Here is a 19901-nt window from a genome sequence, read left to right on the forward strand (position 1 = left end):
AGTGTGACCTGATTGGGTTGAATAGTTAATGCTGCACCTGATAGCTGTGTTTGGGTGTGAACTTTGAACTCTGAACTTTCTCTTCTTGGTGTCTGTCCCTCTCTACATGCTTTGTAATGTTTCTGTTTTTTTATTTTGGTCTTCCTCTGTTGCAGCTCAATCAATCAATAAATAAATAGCGTAAGCGGATGCACTGCTGTGCTCAAAGGCTCCCTGTCAGCAGCTCAAGTGTTCCTCTCTGTCTGTTGAATGTCTCTGAGTTGGTCACCAAGTAACTCTGCCTTTGTTTTCTCTCTCTGGCTTTCTGTTCTAACGCCCATCTGACACTGTTGCACCGCTGCACCCCGTCCACAAGGTGGCAGTAGGAGACATGGTGAAGGTGACCAATGGCCAGCACCTTCCAGCTGACATGGTGATTTTATCCTCCAGGTCAGGCAGTGTGAATGAATGAGCGAGTGCTTGTGTGGGCAGTAGGCGTTATGCATTCTGCATCATGTAAGAAATAATTTCCACCACAACGTAAGACTTAAAGTATTTAAAATCAGTCATCAGTCTTAACCCCCCCCCCCCCCCCCGAAATTCATTCATTTTAAAGTGTATGAAATTATGTGAAAGCAGCAAACATTGATGTTTCAGAAAGCCTGCAAATCTTTACTAATAATACGTTGAATAATCGTAAACAATTATTGAAGATGCTCTTTCTAAGTTTTTTTTTTAATGTAACTACATCTTTTCCACAGTGAGCCACAGGCCATGTGTTACACTGAGACCTCCAACCTGGATGGAGAAACCAACCTGAAGATTAGACAGGTATGAAACAGGAAGACGTCTGAACGTGGGGTGTGTGTGTGTGTGTGTGTGTGTGTGTGTGTGTGTGTGTGTGTGTGTAGGTTTATCTAGATGTAGTATTCATATACTAAAATCACTTTGCAAGCCAAACATTTCTTGAGGTTTTAGTTATTCAGTCTGTTAGAAGTCCGTCAGAAACCCGTCCTTGTCTGGGCGCGGCCTTTCCCAGGGTCTTCCATTGACAGCCGGTGCGCAGGCGTTGGAGGATTTGGTGGCGCTTTCTGGCCGTTTGGAGTGTGAAGGCCCCAACAGACACTTGTACGACTTCACCGGCACACTGCGCCTGGAGAACCACAAGTAAGATTCACATTTATGCAGTGGGAATGCCTCCGTCTATTATTCCCATTGTCCTCAACAATCCCGCTTTAAAATATGCATGCCTTTTCTTTTTTTTTTCGTCTTCAGTGCAGCCCCTCTGGGTCCGGACCAGGTCTTGCTGCGTGGTGCCCAGCTCAGAAACACGCAGTGGGTTGTGGGAATTGTTGTCTACACCGGCCATGACTCCAAACTGATGCAGGTTAACCCACTGTCCTGACTGAATTCATGAACTATCCTGCTTTCAGAATTCTCCCTAGAGGAACTGCTGGTCTATAAATTCACTCTCTTCCACCACTTATCTCAATTTGAGTGTCTTCGTTTATCTCGTTTGTTGTATTTACCGGATTCGTCCACAGAACTCCACCAAGGCCCCGCTGAAGCGCTCTAATGTGGAGCGGGTGACCAACATGCAGATCCTGGTCCTGTTCGGCATCCTGCTGGTCATGGCTCTGGTGAGCTCCGTGGGCGCCGCCATCTGGAACAGGGAGCACACCGAGGACGCCTGCTGGTACCTGTCCCGCACTGGTGAGAACACACACACACACACACACACACACACAACGCCTCACAATCTTTAACACGAGTCTCCTCGCAGTAATCAAGGGTTAGAATAAGTGATTGTTGCGCATTTGTCCAGGCGACATCTCCACCAACTTCGCCTACAACCTGCTGACCTTCATCATCCTCTACAACAACCTGATCCCCATCAGCCTGCTGGTCACCCTGGAAGTGGTGAAATTCACACAGGCCCTCTTCATCAACTGGGTATGTTGTTGTTGTTGTTGTTGTCGCGTTTTGTGACGCTTGTCTACACTCTCTGTAAGTTTCGTGACGCTAGATGTTTCCCCTTCAGGACGTAGAGATGTATTACTCCGAGACGGACACGCCGGCTGTGGCTCGGACGTCCAATCTCAACGAGGAGTTGGGCCAGGTCGGTGTCTTCTGTTCATAGTCACTGTAATTATAATGATTTGTCCTCTCAGCCAACCCTTGAAGTGTGTTTGTTATTATTATTATTATCTGTCCATCTTTTCCAGGTGAAATATCTCTTTTCCGACAAGACGGGCACTCTGACATGCAACGTCATGCACTTCAAGAAGTGCACCATTGCAGGAATTACATATGGGTCAGTCATCTCTGAGCGGTTTCCCTTACCAGGCCACCCAAATACAATACGCACACTTGATCAGCTCTAACAACTCATCAGCTTATTGATTCCTCTTTACCATATCCCCACGTTCGACGCTGCAGCCACTTCCCAGACCTCGACTGCGATCGTTCGATGGAGGACTTCAGGTTAGCGACTCTTCTCTCCGGCCTTCTCCTTTCTAAACGTCCGTTCTTCATCTCAGGCATGCTTTAGGGCAGTGCGTTTCCTGTGCGTGTTTGATGCAAAAATTCATTTTAAATGTCAGAAAATAATAATAACTTTCACAAATGACTTTTTCTTGTCTGACAGCAATTTGCCGACCAATAGCAATTACTCTACCGAGTTTGATGACCCAACGCTCATCCAAAACATTGAGAAGAACCACGTAAGCGATCCTGGAGCTCTTCTTTATTTGAGGTGAACCCATTCTGTCAAAAAAGAAAAAGAAAAAAAAAAAAAGCGACAAGAGGGTGCCATTAAGAACCACCTCCACTCTGTTTGCGTGCACATGTCCAGCCCACATCGCCTCAGATCTGCGAGTTCCTGACTATGATGGCCGTGTGTCACACGGTGGTCCCGGAGCGAGAGGAAAGCCAGATCATCTACCAGGCCTCCTCTCCGGACGAAGGCGCGCTGGTCAAAGGAGCCAAAGGCCTCGGCTTTGTTTTCACTGCGAGAACCCCTCATTCAGTCATAATCGAAGCCGTGAGTGTGTGCGCCTGTGTGTGTGTGTGTGTGTGTGTTTTCACGCAGTCGGAGCTGTTTCGTGCAAGTTTAGGTGCTGAAATGTTTTTTTTTTCCAGAGAGGAAAAGAGATGATCTACGAGCTGCTGAACGTCCTGGAGTTTTCGAGGTACAGCCTCCCTAAATGTTCCTCTCAGTCCGTCGTAACGCTATAATATAACGCTGTGGTGCGTTCTGAAGCTAAATTCGCTGCTTCCTTTTGCAGCAACCGCAAACGTATGTCTGTGGTTGTCAGAACCCCCGACGGGAAGCTACGGCTGTTCTGCAAAGGAGCCGTATGTCAATCTCATTATCATCAGCGTCCCGAGCGTCTGTGGCCGTTTTTCCACTTGAGGTTGATGCTCTCATTTATTGTCACTTTTCAGGATAACGTCATTTTTGAACGTCTTGCCGAGGCTTCCCAGTACAAAGAGTTAACCGTTGCTCATCTGGAACAGTTTGCTACTGAAGGTGAGAAGAAGAAATAGAGGTCACGTTGAAAACTGGCGTTCTGTTCCCTTTCCGGGATTGATTTTCTCGTCCTCTTCCCATCTGTCCAGGCTTGAGGACTCTGTGTTTTGCCTACGTGGACCTGGAGGAAGGCGCTTACCAGGAGTGGCTTAGCGAATACAACCGCGTCAGCACCGTACTCAAAGACCGCGCGCAGAAACTGGAGGAGATATACGAACATCTGGAAAAGGTCAACACGCCGTGGTTTTTGGGTTTATGCTTTGATACATTTCCTCTTTTCAGTGATGATCGGATTGAATCGGCGCATTGATTGATTTTAATGAAATCGTAGCAGATGCATAAAAGGGGCGTAAAATTCTTCCTGTGCTCACACGCCTCGACACTCGCTTCAGGTTTGCCAACAGGTGGCAGAGTGGCTCCAGTGATTCCCACGCTTCCATAAACACAGCGCTCCTTCATTATTATTCATTACAGCCTGTGAATCGCAAAACACACTCAGACTTCCCTTCAAGTTGCTTTTTAAAATAAAACGCCAAAGGGTGACGTTTTAATCGTATTTCAATCGGCTAGCCGGGAAAGCTTGGATTGAAAAACGGGAGATCACGGGGAATTCTGAGGATATTCGTAAAAGGAGTGAAGTGATAGGTGAGAAATCCAAGGAGCGCACAGTGGAGGTGAGAAAAGTAAGTGAAGAGGGGGGGGGGGAGCTCAGACAGGGAGACCACAAGGGTAATTACCTGCGCTAGTCTGCCAAAAGCCCCATAAAACTGGAGTCAACAACACGGTAGTGTTAACTTGTGTTTCTGTGCACGTGTTTGTGTGTGCATCCGAGTGTGTCTAATGAGAGAACACACATGCGTTTAAATGCTGAACAAATTAAAGCGAGGGTAGGAAAGGTAATGGGCTACCTCCTGGCACCAAAACACAAAAACTGGAACAGAGGTCCAGAACGAGCCGCTGCAGCGACTCCACTGAACTCGCTGGCATCGTCCTCGTCCTCAAATTAGATATGTGTGACGTCCTCTGCAGAGAAAGAGCCCTCACATGCAGGCACGCAGCCCTCTGGCCGCATGTAGAGCCCAAATGTGATTCATTTTAACCCAACTTTCCTCTTTTATGCCGCATGTTTTACTCCTGTCTTTTAGAATTGTATTTTTAAAATGATTTCCATCTCTTTGTTTGTCACCCCCCCCCCTCTCTTTGCCTGATAGAATTTAATACTGCTAGGGGCCACGGCTATTGAGGACCGTCTCCAGGCTGGCGTGCCGGAGACCATCGCCACTCTCATGAGGGCTGACATCAAGATCTGGGTGCTCACCGGAGACAAGCAGGAGACCGCGATCAATATAGGTGAATAAAATAAACCCTGTGCACGGAAAAATCCAGTCACAAAAAGGGGCTTTCAGTTGGCGGCACCTCCCATCCTCTCGTCGCCCCAAGCCTGGCGTGCAGCAGTTTACCAAGCCGCGCGTGTTGTGGAGTTAACGCGATTATTCTACCACAGTAGTGGGGCTTATGTGGCCTGAAACATCAGGCATTTCCCAGTCAGGCCAGCAGCTAGCTGGGTAAAAGTCGCGGACCAATGACATCAGTGCATTTGAGTTCTTCTGTCATGGAGCTCTTAAGCAGCAGATGCCCAATTTAAAGGAAGTCTTTTATGAACGGAAAGTGTTTGCAGAGTTGGGACTGTGCTTGATCCGTCGTCCACACCTGACAGGAACGTTGCGCTTCAGCGGTTTCGCTGGAGGCCGACGGAGGAGGATGGAGTCAGATATCCGCGTGTGTGTGTGTGTGTGTGACCGTGGCTTTGGGAGTCTGGTCGTGCATGAGATCACCTTTTTTCGCCTGTGTTTTGGGTTTGAATCTAATATCCCTCCCCTCCCCCCGCCTCCTGTCCGTTTCTCAGGTTACTCCTGTCGCCTGGTGTCGCAGGGCATGTCCCTCATCATCGTCAACGAGGACTCCCTGGATGTGAGTCGGCCTTCCTCTCGCCCTCTTCACCCACATGTCCTGAAGGTGTCGGGGATATTTTGCTTGCGGTAGGGAGTCGGTTATGCGGTGTTTTTTTATTTTTTATTTTTTTAAACAGGTTACCGTGGGAACTAGGGTGTGGTGCAGAGCCAGATTGGTGGGTGGGGCTCTTTGTGTGCACACAGGTGCAGGTAATTAAAGTCTCTGGTGACCCCCCTGGAGAAAGGGATGAAAAGAGAGGAGTACTACCGCTGCTTTCCCCTCTGTCCTCCCATCTCGCCGTCGCCTTGACGACGCAAACACACAGCGATGTGTTGTGCGTCTTCGTGCTGTTTGCTAGTTGCACTCAGGTTTCATGTGCGACTGTTTAGCTTAAGTGGCTCGATTGCTGTCATGTGTCTGGGCGCTCACACGCTTCCTCATGCCCATGTGTGTGCTGAGACACACACACACACACACACACACACGCACACAAAATCACAGTGTTTAGTTTTACAGGGTTTGTTTATATGTGAGACTGGATGCCTCATAAATCTGGTGTGTGTGTGTGTGTGTGTGTGTGTGTTTATGGGATTTGTGTGTTTCTGAATCCAAAGTAAGTGTTAAATATTGAAGGAGGAACATCGATGTGTGTTTACACTGAGAATGTTCGATATATTTTTAGTTCATTGCCCTCGATATTAACATGAAATCATTAATGTTTGTCTTGATTTGATATAATCAAACAACTTCAAATCTATATTCACTTATCAGTCCTGTATTATATCCACTTGCAGTAAATAAATTAAACTGCTTGTGGTGTTAAATTCGCCTGCATCACGGTTTGATACAGACGCTCTCAGACAAACGAGCGTTCAAAAAGCAGACGGCGTGGCGTGCAAGGCCGCTTGGAAGCTTTTAAATGGCGTTGGACCGACTGAACCGCTGACGTCATGGTAACCCTGCAGCAAAAAGGAAATGCAGCGTTTTTAATCCGGTTTGGATTCTTTATTAGCTTGTCTGTCTACAATTACGGAACACCTACTGCACAGTAACAGCAGGAAGGCAGCTTGAAGCCGGACTGCTGTCTAGTTGCGCCGTTTTTTTAGCTCTGATAACATCTGAAAGTGGATTTGTATATTTTTATTTTTGGCCTTGTTGTTATTCTTTATACATTGTGTGTTTGCTTTAACAGCAGCCGTGGGAAATATTAAGTCTCGTCTTCCACGGATAGGAAACGGGGAAACTTGAAAATGCCTTATCTGAAGGTCTGGTTTTGTTTAATTATCTCTCATTTTATGTTCCAACCTAGACACCGGAACACTTTCCAATTCATTACACCCGAACAATTTTAGCGGCAGAGAAATCTCTTCCACGGCCGGGTGACTTTATGTGATAAGGCTGGACGCTCTGCAGCGTGGGAGGATTTCAACCTCCTCTCAGCGGCGTGTTTGAAAATCCACAGGAAACTCTTTGGAAACTTTCTACTTTCCTTTTATAGCAAAATGTCGATTTGCCGTTTCAATGCGATCCACTGTGCAGCGACTTTTAAACGGCGCGGCGCAGCGTGGAAGCAACGACAGCTGCCCGTGTCTGCTCCAGCACGCAAAGCTTTATGCGTCCAGGAGGTGTTTAAAGGATTCTCATGTAAAGAGGTTGGACTAACACATTTCTATCTGGTGTACAGAGACAGCTGCCTGACGTGAAACATGATCCACGGGTCATGGGAGGGACTTTTTTCCTGTTCAGCGTGCTTCTCGGCCTTCAGCATTTGTAGCGCTCTTCGAAGTGGGTGTAAATATAAGGCAGAAGAACAAAGCTGGCTATAAAATGTGACCGATGACATCATCTTACGCACACAGAGCAGCAATGAAATCAAACGTTGGCGTGGATGAAAGCGACGCGGCGACGCTTCCTCGTTTCAGACACGAGCGGAAGCAGGAGCCGCTTATCAAGATCTCACCTCCAGGTTGATCCGCTCCACCGTTTTTGAATAATGCTACCGGGGTCTACTCTAACGCCCCCCCCCCCCCCCCCCGTGCTGTTATCAGTGTGACGGCCGGCCTGCAGGCCAGTCTCGGCGGCAGATCTGACTCCTCCATCGGTCGCTTCACAGCTGTCGACACGCTCTCAGTGCACAGGAAGCGACTTCATAACCTTTGCGAGAGAACATGTGTGTTTGTCCTCGTGAAAGTGCGGAAGGGTGTTTGTGAAGGAAGGAGTGTTTATTGGACCGAGGGAGAAAATGAGCAGGAGTCTGGGAGGTGGGGGGGGGGTGGTGGAGGTGGCGGGGGTCTCCTCTCACCATGTGAGGGTAACGCTATCTCCTTTTGGTGCTCCTGCTCATCAAAACAGAGCCCATCAGCAGTGCCTCCTGGGTAAACGGGCTGTGACCACCGAAGCTGTGACACGCACCATCTGTCACGTTCAACTCGCACGCCACACACAGACCGACACAGAGCGACACACACGACACAGACCGACACAGAGCGACACAGAGCGACACGCACCGACACAGACCGACACAGAGCGACACAGACCGACACAGAGCGACACAGAGCGACACAGAGCGACACAGAGCGACACAGAGCGACACAGAGCGACACAGACCGACACAGACCGACACAGACCGACACGCACCGACACGCACCGACACAGACCGACACAGACCGACACAGACCGACACAGACCGACACAGACCGACACGCACCGACACGCACCGACACAGACCGACACAGACCGACACAGAGCGACACAGACCGACACGCACCGACACAGACCGACACAGACCGACACAGACCGACACAGACCGACACAGACCGACACGCACCGACACGCACCGACACAGACCGACACAGACCGACACAGAGCGACACAGACCGACACGCACCGACACGCACCGACACAGACCGACACAGAGCGACACAGAGCGACACAGACCGACACGCACCTTCATCCCGTCTCCTCCTGTTTAGTCCAAACCGAAGGACACGCAGACACACAAATGTAACGTTTCCTTATTTGATTCTGTTAATTCCACACACACACACACACACACACACACACATTGTTTAGGAGCACACGATCACCCTGGTCAGCCGGATAGTTCTAAATATATACATTAGAATATACATGAAATCCAACTTTCCCACAGCCCCCCCCCCCCCACCCAGCATGCTGCCCGCAGTACAACTCTTACACAAACACCATCTTTCTTCTCCTCATTAATCATCTCTCTCTCTCTCTCTCTCTCGCTCTCTCACACACATTATTTCGTGCCTCGACTTGCTTTATTGTTCTGCCATTTTTCAGTTTACATTTGATTTTTCCTCTGTTAAATCCTAATCTGTGCTTTTATTTCTGATTTTTTTAAAATCATTTTGGTCAGCAGTGTGTGTGTGTGCGTGTGTGTGTGTGTGTGTGCGTGTGGCTGAGGCTGCAGAGGATGTGGGTGTTTGTACAGATGCGCTGTCAGATAATTAAACGGTATATTAAATCTCACTTGTGACAGAATTTGCGTGCCTTTCTCCGCCTTCTCTTTTTTCCCCATGTCTGATTCACACTCCTCGACCTTCGTCGTTCTCCTCTTCCTCCGTTTATCTTGCTTAGAGCTTTTTATTTGGGTACATTTTATACTTTGACTGTGTTCATTTGTCATGATGGTGTGAGGGATTGAGCTGCCTGGACTGCATCTACGCTCGGCTTTCCACCGTCCTCTTTGCTCACTTCTATTATTTAGCTCTCCACGTGCCTTTGTTTGCTCTTGTGCATTTTATGGTAAAGTATGCACCAAGCGAAGGTGACCTGCTCTATCTCAAGCTGCCCCCCCCCCCCCATGCCCTCCCTAGTTTGTGATCCAAATATAAACCTGATAGAATTCCATGCAGGATGTGAACGCTGCTTACAGAGTGCGTGCGTTTCTGGGTGTTCCTGCGGCTGCACATAAAAAAAAGAAAAGAAAATCAACATTTAGTTTGGAACATAAAAATACTTGCTAATGAGACCTGTCACATTGCAAACAGAATCAAGCAACTTTTCCCTTAAAGGTCTCCAACAATAGCAGGTAATCTAGCGTGAGAAAGAAGGAAGTTAAAATGGTCGTGGAATCTTTTTGTTGTTTTTACTTTGGTGTTTGTTCTTTTTGAGGAAGTGCTAACGGATCGTAGCGGAACCTTTTTAGTGGGCTGGTTCATGTTCTCTGTCATGAGGATGCAATTAGGGCTTGGACTCGCTGTAGTTTGGGTGCGTGTGAGCGCTGATCGCTAACTAGTCTTTGTACCTTAGCGACCTTTTTAATCCTGGTTATTATTCCTGGTTATCTGAGCGACCACTGAAGCTTCGATCGGACCTGCTGTGGTCTGTCAGCACCTCACTCTGAGCCTGGTGGACTGTTTGTGGCCCTCTCTTTTACTACCTTTATGTATTGTGTGTACATTAGCCTGTACAATATCCAATATTACCTGCTCATGCTGCACTAGAGAGGACTTCCAGTATCAGCACAGCGTTTTTCTCCAATCATTTTCCCTTCCTTTTTGCGTGTTGTGTGCTTTATGTTAATGCCGAGCCTTTTTGTGTCAGTGGAGACGAGCTTTCCGTGCGCTTTCATGCAAGCAAGCACAGCTGTACACGCATGCGTTTTACTCCTCTGTTAAAACACACGTGCACATCACACACACATGGACACATTGAGTTTAAGAACTCTGACAACCTGGAATCTCCTTTAATCCTTTCATTATGTTTTTGTTTTCCTTTTCGGGGGGGGCGAGGGCCGGGGGGGGGGGGGGGGGTGAATGCAAACAGGAATTCTGGCATACAAAGAAAAACATACAGCCTTAGGCTGAGAAAACAAGCGCGGGGACACTTGTGCCTTTTTGGGTTGCTGTTTGGCAAGAGGAAAATAGACTACGTTGTCCATGTGATGGTGTGTGTGTGTGTGTGTGTGCGTGTTGTCTCGTGCACATGCTGATCAGTGGACGGAGGGGTCATCTCTCCGTGGGTCATTGAACTCTCTCGTGACTGGCGGCTGCCAGTAGCGCGTCTAGACACCAAATTTGAAAATGCTTGTCCACGTTTTTCTCTGCGGTTCGGTCTTGTGCAACTATTTGCTATGTGTGTACTTGTATTTCCCATGTTCCGACAAAAAAATAAAAAGAAGTCCTGTCATGGAGCAACGCATACGACAGCAGTAATCGTTTGTTACATTTATAATTTATGTGCAACTCGCAAAATATTCCCCAGACGGACTGAGCCGCCTGCTGCTATTTGGACATGGATAAAACTTTCTTGTTCTTTTGCTTGTGGTTATTTTAATGAGCTATAAGCTACATTTTCCTGTTGGGTTTCTGCAATATAAAGTATTCTCCGGGTTTTATCACAGAATGTGTTTTTACTGTTTAATGCCGCTCCATTACAGAAACCTGAAAGGTTTTCCTGTTTCTATTTTCCCAGGGAATTATCAAAACAGCATCAATTTGTCATCTTAAAGGTTCAGATGGATGCATGGTGCATATCGAACCTTGAACTGTGTGTGTGTGGCCCGAACTGGTAGCTAATGGCGTGCCTGCTCCTCCACATGGAATTCATTACTGATTTGTTGGATGTTTATTTTCTCTCGTAATCCCTCTTCCTCTATTATCTAGAGCTCCATCTAAACTGCCTCAAACTACTGCCCTGCAGGCAAGCGGGCATTCGTACCAACACACGCACACACACACACACACACACACCACACTCCGTTGGAAATGAACGAGGCATTTTACCCTGGCTCCGCATTCATTCGGAGTGCTTTTTTTCCACTTCCCCCTCTGTGTGGCTTTTTGCTGCTGCCTGAGGTGAAGAAGTTTCAGCGGTTCACGCCATCGTGAAACGTGCCCCCCCGTGCACCTCGGGCGACTGTGAACTCTATGCTGTTTAGGCTGACGTTCTTAATTGTTTAGTGTACACAGGAACGGATTCTTTCCCCGCTTCACGCCACCAGGAGCACATGTCTTTACTTACCGCCGGCGGCTTTGACCTTTCAACAAATCGCTCTGCGTGTTTTGATGTTGTGTTTTCACTACTTCGTGAGGCCACAACACCACCAAAAATGAAAAATGCGGTCGCTTGAAAAGGGTCGCTGCCAGGTCTAGTGGGAGTCATTTCCAGGGTGAGATTTAGAGTTCTGATTGGTGAGGATGCAAATCCGGATTTATGACTTAGCAGTTAGCGGTGAGGTTTGGGTTTTAGCGGTCAGGCTTTCACTGGAAGCCAACGGCATTTCCTGATACATCAGGAAATGTATACATCATGTTGCTTGACTTCGGCCAAGTGTTGTAGAGATGTTGGCGACTTAAGAGAGCACCAATCCCTCTTCTCTGGGTTTATTTCTTTACTATTATTTTCAGGCTACTCGTGCCACTCTGACGGCTCACTGTACGTCCCTGGGCGACTCTCTGAGGAAAGAAAACGAGCTGGCGTTGATCATCGATGGTCAGACGCTGAAATACGCCCTCTCCTTCGAGCTCCGCCAGGCCTTCCTGGACTTGGCGCTGTCCTGCAAGGCCGTCATCTGCTGCCGGTAGGAAATACTCACACATTCTGCACGCATGCACGGTAAACTGGAATCGTTACACAGTGTCTGCAAGATGTTACAGTTAACAAAAATGGCCCACGCACAAAGAAACAAGTACAAAAAAAAGCTCCATTGATCCACAATCGCGTTAATCCTCTGTTGTGTGCACGATGCCAGTGGTCTGTGTCTGTGTGTGTGTGTGTGTGTGTCTGCATGCACAGGCCTGCATGCCTCTGTGCCTGTTTAAGGTTGTCAGTTGCTCACAGTCAGCAAATGAACCGGGGTGATAAAAGCCCGCCTCGCTGCACAGCAGGAGTAACGTAATACACTGCACTGCGTGTAAACGTCAAAGCCATGACTCACACGCCGGCTGTACCCCCGAAAGGGGCACGACACACACACACACACACGCACACACACGCACACACACGCACACAGACGGTCATTAAGGGCAGTCATACAAAGTGCACTCTGTTCGTCGTGTTTATTGTATGTTCCCTTATTTGGTCATATTCCATTCGATGCCACCTGTGATGTTTAACAAAGGACTTTCCACTCGTCTTTTGTGTGTGTGTGTGTGTGTGCGTGAGTGTGTGTTTGTGCACGTGCAGCCAGGAGGGACGTAACTGACTCTCCCTTCCATATCCAGGTCATATCCAGACTCGGGTCTCACGAGCCTTTCAAACCGCCTCCAGCTTCCTGTATCCATCGCTCTCTTCTTCTTCTATTTCATGTCTTTCTTTCTCCTCTTGACAGCATGCAAAGTTACTGAAAGTTGATTTCAATATAATTTCTGCTGGCTTCAGCGCATGTGTTTGTTGGATGAAGATTTCTTTTTTGTTTTTTCCCAGTTGAGCACAACTTTGATTTGCCAGTTTTAGATTCTGTGTGAGAGTTTAGTTCTTGGTCCACAGGTTGTGCATTTTTTATTGAAAACACGCTGCATTTTTAAAAAATATCAATATTATCAAAAAAAAAAAATTAATACTCAGGGATTTTGTGAAGTGTTATTTGGCGCCACAGGAATTCTGGGTTACAAATTCAGAAGCTGTCAAAGTTGATCTGCAGAAACTATTTTAGAGAAACAATGCAGGAAAAAAAGCACATGAAAGTGAAAGAATTAGCTTTGTATGGTTTTAAAAAAGAAATCTCTATGCCTTTTGATGTTCTAAATTCATACGATGTTTAGCGGAGTCACGGTGGACGCACGCACGGCCTCCTGACTGCGTTTGTTTATCGGAGGAATTAGCGGCTGCTTATTTTCTACTCGTTTCCACTGTGAAGTATCCTGGGAGCCTTTCATCTCCACCGATGCCGCATCACGCAGTCCCAGAACGCCGTTAGAAGTGTTTAAAGGAGAGGAACGGTGAGACGGAGAGAGATAAAGAGAGATTTGTGATCAAAGGCCTGGAGATGCACTGGCAGACACACTCGCACGGACTTAAGACGCAGGAACAGAACAGGAAAGACAAGAAGCGGAGGTTGATCCCATCCCTCAGCAGGGTCTGTGACACTGTGGAAGCGACTTTACCTCTTTGCAGGAACGCTTTGAAGTACCGGCCACAATTTAAGCGCAAAGTCCAGTGACGACGCACAAAATGCTCTCTCCAAATACATAATAATAATAATAATATAATAATAAGTATATCATTACAGCATGTACTTGTAAATAGTTACAACGTGGATTTGGGTTAGTCTCTCGTGTTGCTCTCAGCATGTAGGTCACCTACTGTACCTCTAAATGATGTTCAAATGATGTTCAAACACATGTCCTCTGATGAGAGAAAGTTTTTTTTTTTTTTCCTATAGTTGTCGTCTGTACAACTATAGGACACATAACATTTTGTAATACAGATTTAGTCCCAGTCCCAATTTTGGATCTTTTATTTCGAGCACACATTAATCTAAACCCTAAAATGCAGATAGTGGGAAAAATGAAGGATAGAGAGAGAACACGCACTTCCAGAACATCTAAAGTGTCACTGCAGAAATCCAGTACAACACAGGGGATTGGATGGAGCTGTGTTCTCACACACACCTTCAACACGCGGCACCATAAAATAAAGTAATTTATTTCCTCAGTGTGCAGAAAATCACCGTCTTCCAGTGGCCCTCGAGGTAAAGGTCTGTGATCGAGCCTCCATGGGTCCCTCATTGTCCCCGAAGAGACAGAACCGGTTATGAGTGAGAGGATCAGTGAAGCAGGTCAAGAGGGCGGGGTCACACACACACACACACACACACACACACACAGATGAATGCAGACATGCATAAACAGTCGAGCAGACATACTGTAAATAAAGGCATCAAACATGAGTCTTAGTGGAAGAACAGCGAATCCTTGTTTCCTAATTCCCAGTATGGAGCATCGAACAGCCCTGCAGTGTGTGTGTGTGTGTGTGTGTGTGTGTGTGTGTGTGTGTGTCTGTGTGTGTTTGTGTGTGTGTATTTTACTACCAGCCTCTCATCCCTCTCTTTGTTTCTCAGTTTTTCACATTGTATTCCTCTTTCCTAATCGCTGGCTTTCTCTCCTTTCCTTCCTTTCTGTTCTTCCATCTCCCCCCCCCCCCCCCCCGCTGGGACAGACCGGATGTACGTAATCCCACCAGCCAATAATCTCTCTCCTTCTTGTTCCTTCTCCAGAGTCTCTCCGCTGCAGAAGTCAGAAATTGTGGACATGGTGAAGAAACACGTGAAGGCCATCACGCTGGCGATCGGCGACGGGGCAAACGACGTGGGCATGATCCAGACGGCTCACGTCGGCGTGGGGATCAGCGGGAACGAGGGCATGCAGGCCACGAACTCCTCCGACTACTCCATAGCACAGGTAGCGCTCAGCGGGAGCGTCGTGGATCCAGTGTCCTCAGGCGAGACGCCGAATCTTTAGCTACTTGGTGGTCGCCCCGTCCTGACCTTTGACCTACCTGGAGAAAGCATCTGCATTCTTTAAATCAATGGATTATTCTAAGTGTCTCTCGTCTCTCTGATTGGCAGTTTTCCTACCTGGAGAAGCTGCTGTTGGTCCACGGGGCGTGGAGCTACAACCGTGTCACCAAATGCATCCTCTACTGTTTCTACAAGAATGTCGTCCTCTACATTATAGAGGTAGGAGCTCCCCCAACACACACACACACACACACACACACACAGTTACGTTAATAGAGATGTTTGGCAGCTGTTTGCCGACATGGCTGACAGTGACGGATGAGTTGCCCTTCTGGTGTCTGCGTTCTGTCTCGCTCACGCACACACACACACACGTGCACGTGTGTGTTTAGATCAGTGGTGACGAGACCTTGGCTCCAACGATTGACACAGCCCTGTGTGTGTGTGTGTGTGTGTGTGTGTGTGTGATGGAGGGGCACACGGCTGCCCCGGCCTGCCTGCTATGACGGGTATTCGTCAGCTGTGCTCCACCCCCCCCATTCTGTCTGACATTAAGGATGCCAGCAGGTGCAGGCCCTCGTGGGGCTTCAGCCTATACCACACACCCACACACACCATGCTGTGTGTGTGTGTGTGTGTGTGTGTTTCCTTGATTATCTCGCGTGATTGGCTCCCTGCAGATCACTCCAGGCCAAAGGTTAGAGGCTGTCTCTGTCCTCATGATGGAGACAGAAATAGGGGGATGAGTATATCAGTGTGTGTCCTTTTGTGTATCTGACCTCACCCCTAGGCCGTACGCTCCACTGTATGCCCCCCCGGAATGCCACAACTCCCACCGGGGGCCCCCCCAAACATGTTCCGTATCTGTCCTCAGATCTGCCGGTCTGCTGGGCGGGTATGAAGGCGTTAGATGATGTGTCCCCGGGGACAAAGTCACACTCAGACGTTTCTCACCGGACGAACTTCTGTAGAGCAGAGAAAGTGGTTTCAGGTGCCGAAGCCAGCCTGTGTGAATGTGAATGTATTCAGGTTTGCCATTATCCAGGTGTGACGTGTGAACTGGTGAATGAGTCGTTATCCTTCCTGCTTTCTTCAAGCATTAACAAATACAAGAAGCCCCGTGTTGCTCTGAAATTATTCAACCACATGTCCCTGTAATTACGTAAACAGAGGCACAGAGACCCCCCCCCCCCCCCCCCCCCCCCCCCCCCCCCCCCGCTGTCTCCACTATCAGCGCCTCCCTAAGGCAGATTTGTCCCTCTGCTATTGTTCCTCTCACACCTCTCTTTGTGCTCCAGCTCTGGTTCGCCTTTGTCAACGGCTTCTCCGGCCAGATCCTTTTTGAGCGTTGGTGCATTGGCTTGTACAACGTGGTGAGTACCCATCCTCGCTTCCCCAATGCTGATGTCTTTCTTCCTGCCTGTCTGTCCTTCACGCCTACTTTTTTTTCTACCTGAGGGAGCAGAGGCCTTCAGGCTCCCCAAAACAAACTGACTCTCAGTTTAGCCCAGAAAGTCTCATGTTGATTTAAAAACCAAAGAGGGGTTTAAATTTCATCTTAACTTTAAGCAAGCTATAACGTTTGGAGCAACGTGCTTCTAAGTTAAGCCATTTTAGATTAGATTAGATTAGATTAGATTATGTTGTGTGTGTGTGTGTGTGTGTGTGTGTGTGCGTGTGCGCGCGTGTTGTGTGATGCAGATCTTTACCGCCCTGCCTCCATTCACTCTGGGGATATTCGACCGGCCGTGCAGTCAGCAGAACATGCTCCGTTTCCCACAGCTCTACCGGATCACCCAGAATGCCGAGGGCTTCAACACCAAGGTGCGCGCATTTACGTTCCGCTTTGCGTCCGCGATAGACGAAGCGCGAGTCGCGTGTCGAATCAAATCATTTTTTGGCGCTCTGCTTTTTCGACTTGTCATGACTCGTAGCTTGTCTGCGCCACTGACGGGTGATGCCTGCCGTTTAGTGCACCAGAAAGTAAATAAGAGCCGCATGAAGACCTGAGATGTTTCCATGGTAACGCCTAATGAGATTCATGGTGCCAGAATAAGGAAGTCTTTCATTTTTGAGAGTATAACCAACCAAACCAACTGTGTGTTCAGGAGCGTTTGGTAATGTGTGTGTCTGCGCTGTACAGGAGGGCACTGACTTATTTTCCTCTGCCCCCCCCCCCATTCCTCCCCTTTCTGTCTCCCTCTCTCTCTCTCTCTCTCTTTCAGGTGTTTTGGGGTCACTGTATTAACGCACTGATTCATTCAATTATTCTCTTTTGGTTTCCGCTCAAAATGTTAGAGCACGGTAAGTGACTTGAGCGAGTAACTGATCTACGTTTGTCAGACTCTGGCAGATGAACATTGTGTTGTGTGTGTGTGCGTGTGCGTGTGCGTGTGTGTGTGCGTGTGTGTGTGTGTGTGTGTGTGTGTGTGTGCGTGTGCTCTCCACAGACTCTCCCTTCAGCAACGGTCAGGGAAACGACTATCTGTTTGTTGGGAACATGGTCTACACAGTGAGCATCATTCTTCTCTTTTCTTTTAATGTATTAAGTCTTCGGGGTTTTTTTTTTATTAGTGTCTCTTGGCCTGCAGTTTTGTGTGTTTTTGGCATATGCAGAGTATTTGTGCACATACCAGACTTTTGCTGCCTCCTCAGAGCCGTTAAGTCTCTCCGGCCCATCTAGTCTCGTCTAGCCAGCCTGTCGCCTCTCGACACACGCATATCAGCTCCGCGCCCCTGCTATCATTTTACTCCTTACAGTCTCAGGCAATGGCAGCGGCGTTTATTTGTTGCGTTACGTCTATGTGTGGCCTGCAGGAGGTGGGAGTACTTCAGCTCCCCACAGCAGCTGAGTTGGATGCACAGCATTTATGATCATTGTGCCCACAGAGAAGTTAATCTGTGTGTGTATTTATTAACTCATTTGCCCTCCGCGTGTGTGTGTGTGTGTGTGTGTGCGCAGTACGTGGTAGTTACAGTATGTCTGAAAGCTGGAATGGAGACCACCGCTTGGACCAGGGTAGGAACAGAAACACACTCTAATATCTCACACCACGTGTTCTGTATTCTACTCCACTGTTAATAAGAGAAGAGGAAGAGGAGGGTGAGGAGGAAGAAGTGTTTCAGCGTGATGCTTCACTAATATGGGATAACACAGTGTGGATCTTTACTGAGGTGGAAGCACACACCCTGCGTGTGTGTGTGTGTGTGTTCGTGTGCGTGCGTTCTAAGGAATAAACACATCACTGTTCCTGAAGACCTCTTTCAGTGCATCTCCTGCCTCATAAAACATTTGTCAGACCATTTTTCTTGCATCATAAATCACGTTTAAATAGCTTCGCGCTAAATACACTGCGACTCATCCGAGTGCCACGCTACACAAATAAACACAAAGGAGATCCAGGCATAACTGTGAATGAAATTGTTCCTCAGGCTGGTGGTGACGTCAGCTCCCTCAGCATAGCACATATAGAAACGTAAATGCAAAATGGATTTCATTTACCACAGATTGCATTCTTTAGTTTCAAAGAGTGAAATCTAATTTTAAACTCCCCTACGTGGTTACTGACAGAGGCTGAAAGTCTGTAGGTCACTGATGCACGTTTCAGGGCACGAACCCAAGACAAACATCAAGGATGCAGACACTGGAAAAAAACAAAAAAAAAAGGACTCCTTTAAACCAGTAAAAGGGGAATTTTTTGTGCGGCGCTCAACATTGAGCCAACGAGCTAAAATATCTTTCTAGCCAGTTCCGGTTAGAGAAATTGGCGAGATGGACAAAGTGGCGCTGCGGCTTTTGTCCGTTCAGCTGTCCCCACGGCAGTCTGGCAGTAGCGATGCTCGGTCCCAGTGGAATTCACACAGTGTCCCTTACAGTCCTGCACAACGAGCAGGATGAAGACAGGGCAAGGAGACAGAGGAAGGACATTAGGACGAGCCCTATATAAACTGTCTCTCCATCCTGTCCTCTCCTGCCTCCATTTGTGTACACCTCCTATTCTCTCTCTCTCTCTCTCTCTCTTTGTCGCCGCTGAAGTTTTCCCACCTGGCAGTCTGGGGAAGCATGGCGCTCTGGATCGTCTTTTTCGGGGTGTACTCCGCCATCTGGCCCTCCATACCCATCGCTCCTGACATGCTGGGCCAGGCAAGTCCCTCTCCATGAACATGCAGCAGTCACTTCAGTTACAACGGGTGAAGGGGGGGGGGCTAAAATAGCGCACCCCTCCGTGCATCTCTTTTACGCAGCCTCCATCACCTGCCTCTCCCTCGTTTTTAGTCGCCTAGGGAACGTCACCCCTTGGGTGTTCCACGCCGACGCTGCTGGAGCCTCGGGGGGGGGGGGGGGAGATTTATGCCCCACCAGCCCCTCTCACCAGGCTTCCTTGCACCTGCTGTGTGTCAACCGAGACCCCCGTCTTTTACTGCTCTCTGTGGAGGTGTTGATTCAAGAGGGTGGGCTGCTTCTTGGTTGTGATGAGGGACCAGGCGGGGGGGGCGGGGGGGCGGGGGGGGGGGGGGGGGCAGCGGGAGGGAAGAGGGTCGTCTTAACTCCCCTCAACCCATCAATTCAATTTGTGTCAGAAATCAGGAATGCGGTGAAATATCTCTGCAGCTGCTCAGTCTGACCGGGGAATGGTCAGACATGCTCGAAGCCCACCCCCCAATGCTCCATCATAGCTCTCTTACCCCCCCCCCCCCCCAAGATACATATATTTTAATCTTCCTATAGGGGACAATATGGAAATAAGTCTTTTATTTCTGCATATAAATGTTGTGTGTGTGTGAGAGTTTCACGTGGGAATTAAAGCACCATTTGTTCAGCTATGTGTGTGTGTGTGTGTGTGTGTGTGTGTGTTGACTGTGGGGGATCAACAGTTCGTTCTTATAGATATGACCGATCAGAGACCGTCTCCGGGTGTGTAAGCATTGTGATGTAACATGTGTCCGGCGCTCTAATGATGAACTGTGTTCCCGTGTGTGTGTGTGTGTGTGTCCAGATGGATC

The 19901-nt window shown here is 48.3% G+C and overlaps 1 protein-coding gene across 1 annotated transcript; it reads left to right on the top strand.

Annotated features, from left to right (window-relative positions):
* Nucleotides 1–355: 355 nt before the first annotated feature.
* LOC137917093 (phospholipid-transporting ATPase IB-like) lies at nt 356–19041 on the top strand (the record flags this gene model as incomplete). Its single annotated transcript, XM_068759977.1, has 26 exons — nt 356–429; nt 741–810; nt 1019–1146; nt 1255–1366; nt 1524–1692; nt 1805–1932; nt 2021–2098; nt 2205–2293; nt 2419–2463; nt 2627–2702; nt 2834–3022; nt 3121–3170; nt 3267–3336; nt 3427–3511; nt 3601–3740; nt 4723–4861; nt 5418–5482; nt 11845–12017; nt 14655–14838; nt 15006–15116; nt 16196–16270; nt 16599–16721; nt 17123–17201; nt 17348–17409; nt 17860–17916; nt 18934–19041. Coding segments are annotated over 26 exons (2679 nt in total), but the record flags the coding sequence as incomplete, so codon positions are not given.
* Nucleotides 19042–19901: the final 860 nt, after the last annotated feature.

The sequence above is a fragment of the Brachionichthys hirsutus genome, unplaced genomic scaffold, assembly GCF_040956055.1.
Source record: "Brachionichthys hirsutus isolate HB-005 unplaced genomic scaffold, CSIRO-AGI_Bhir_v1 contig_425, whole genome shotgun sequence".
NCBI lineage: Eukaryota > Metazoa > Chordata > Actinopteri > Lophiiformes > Brachionichthyidae > Brachionichthys > Brachionichthys hirsutus.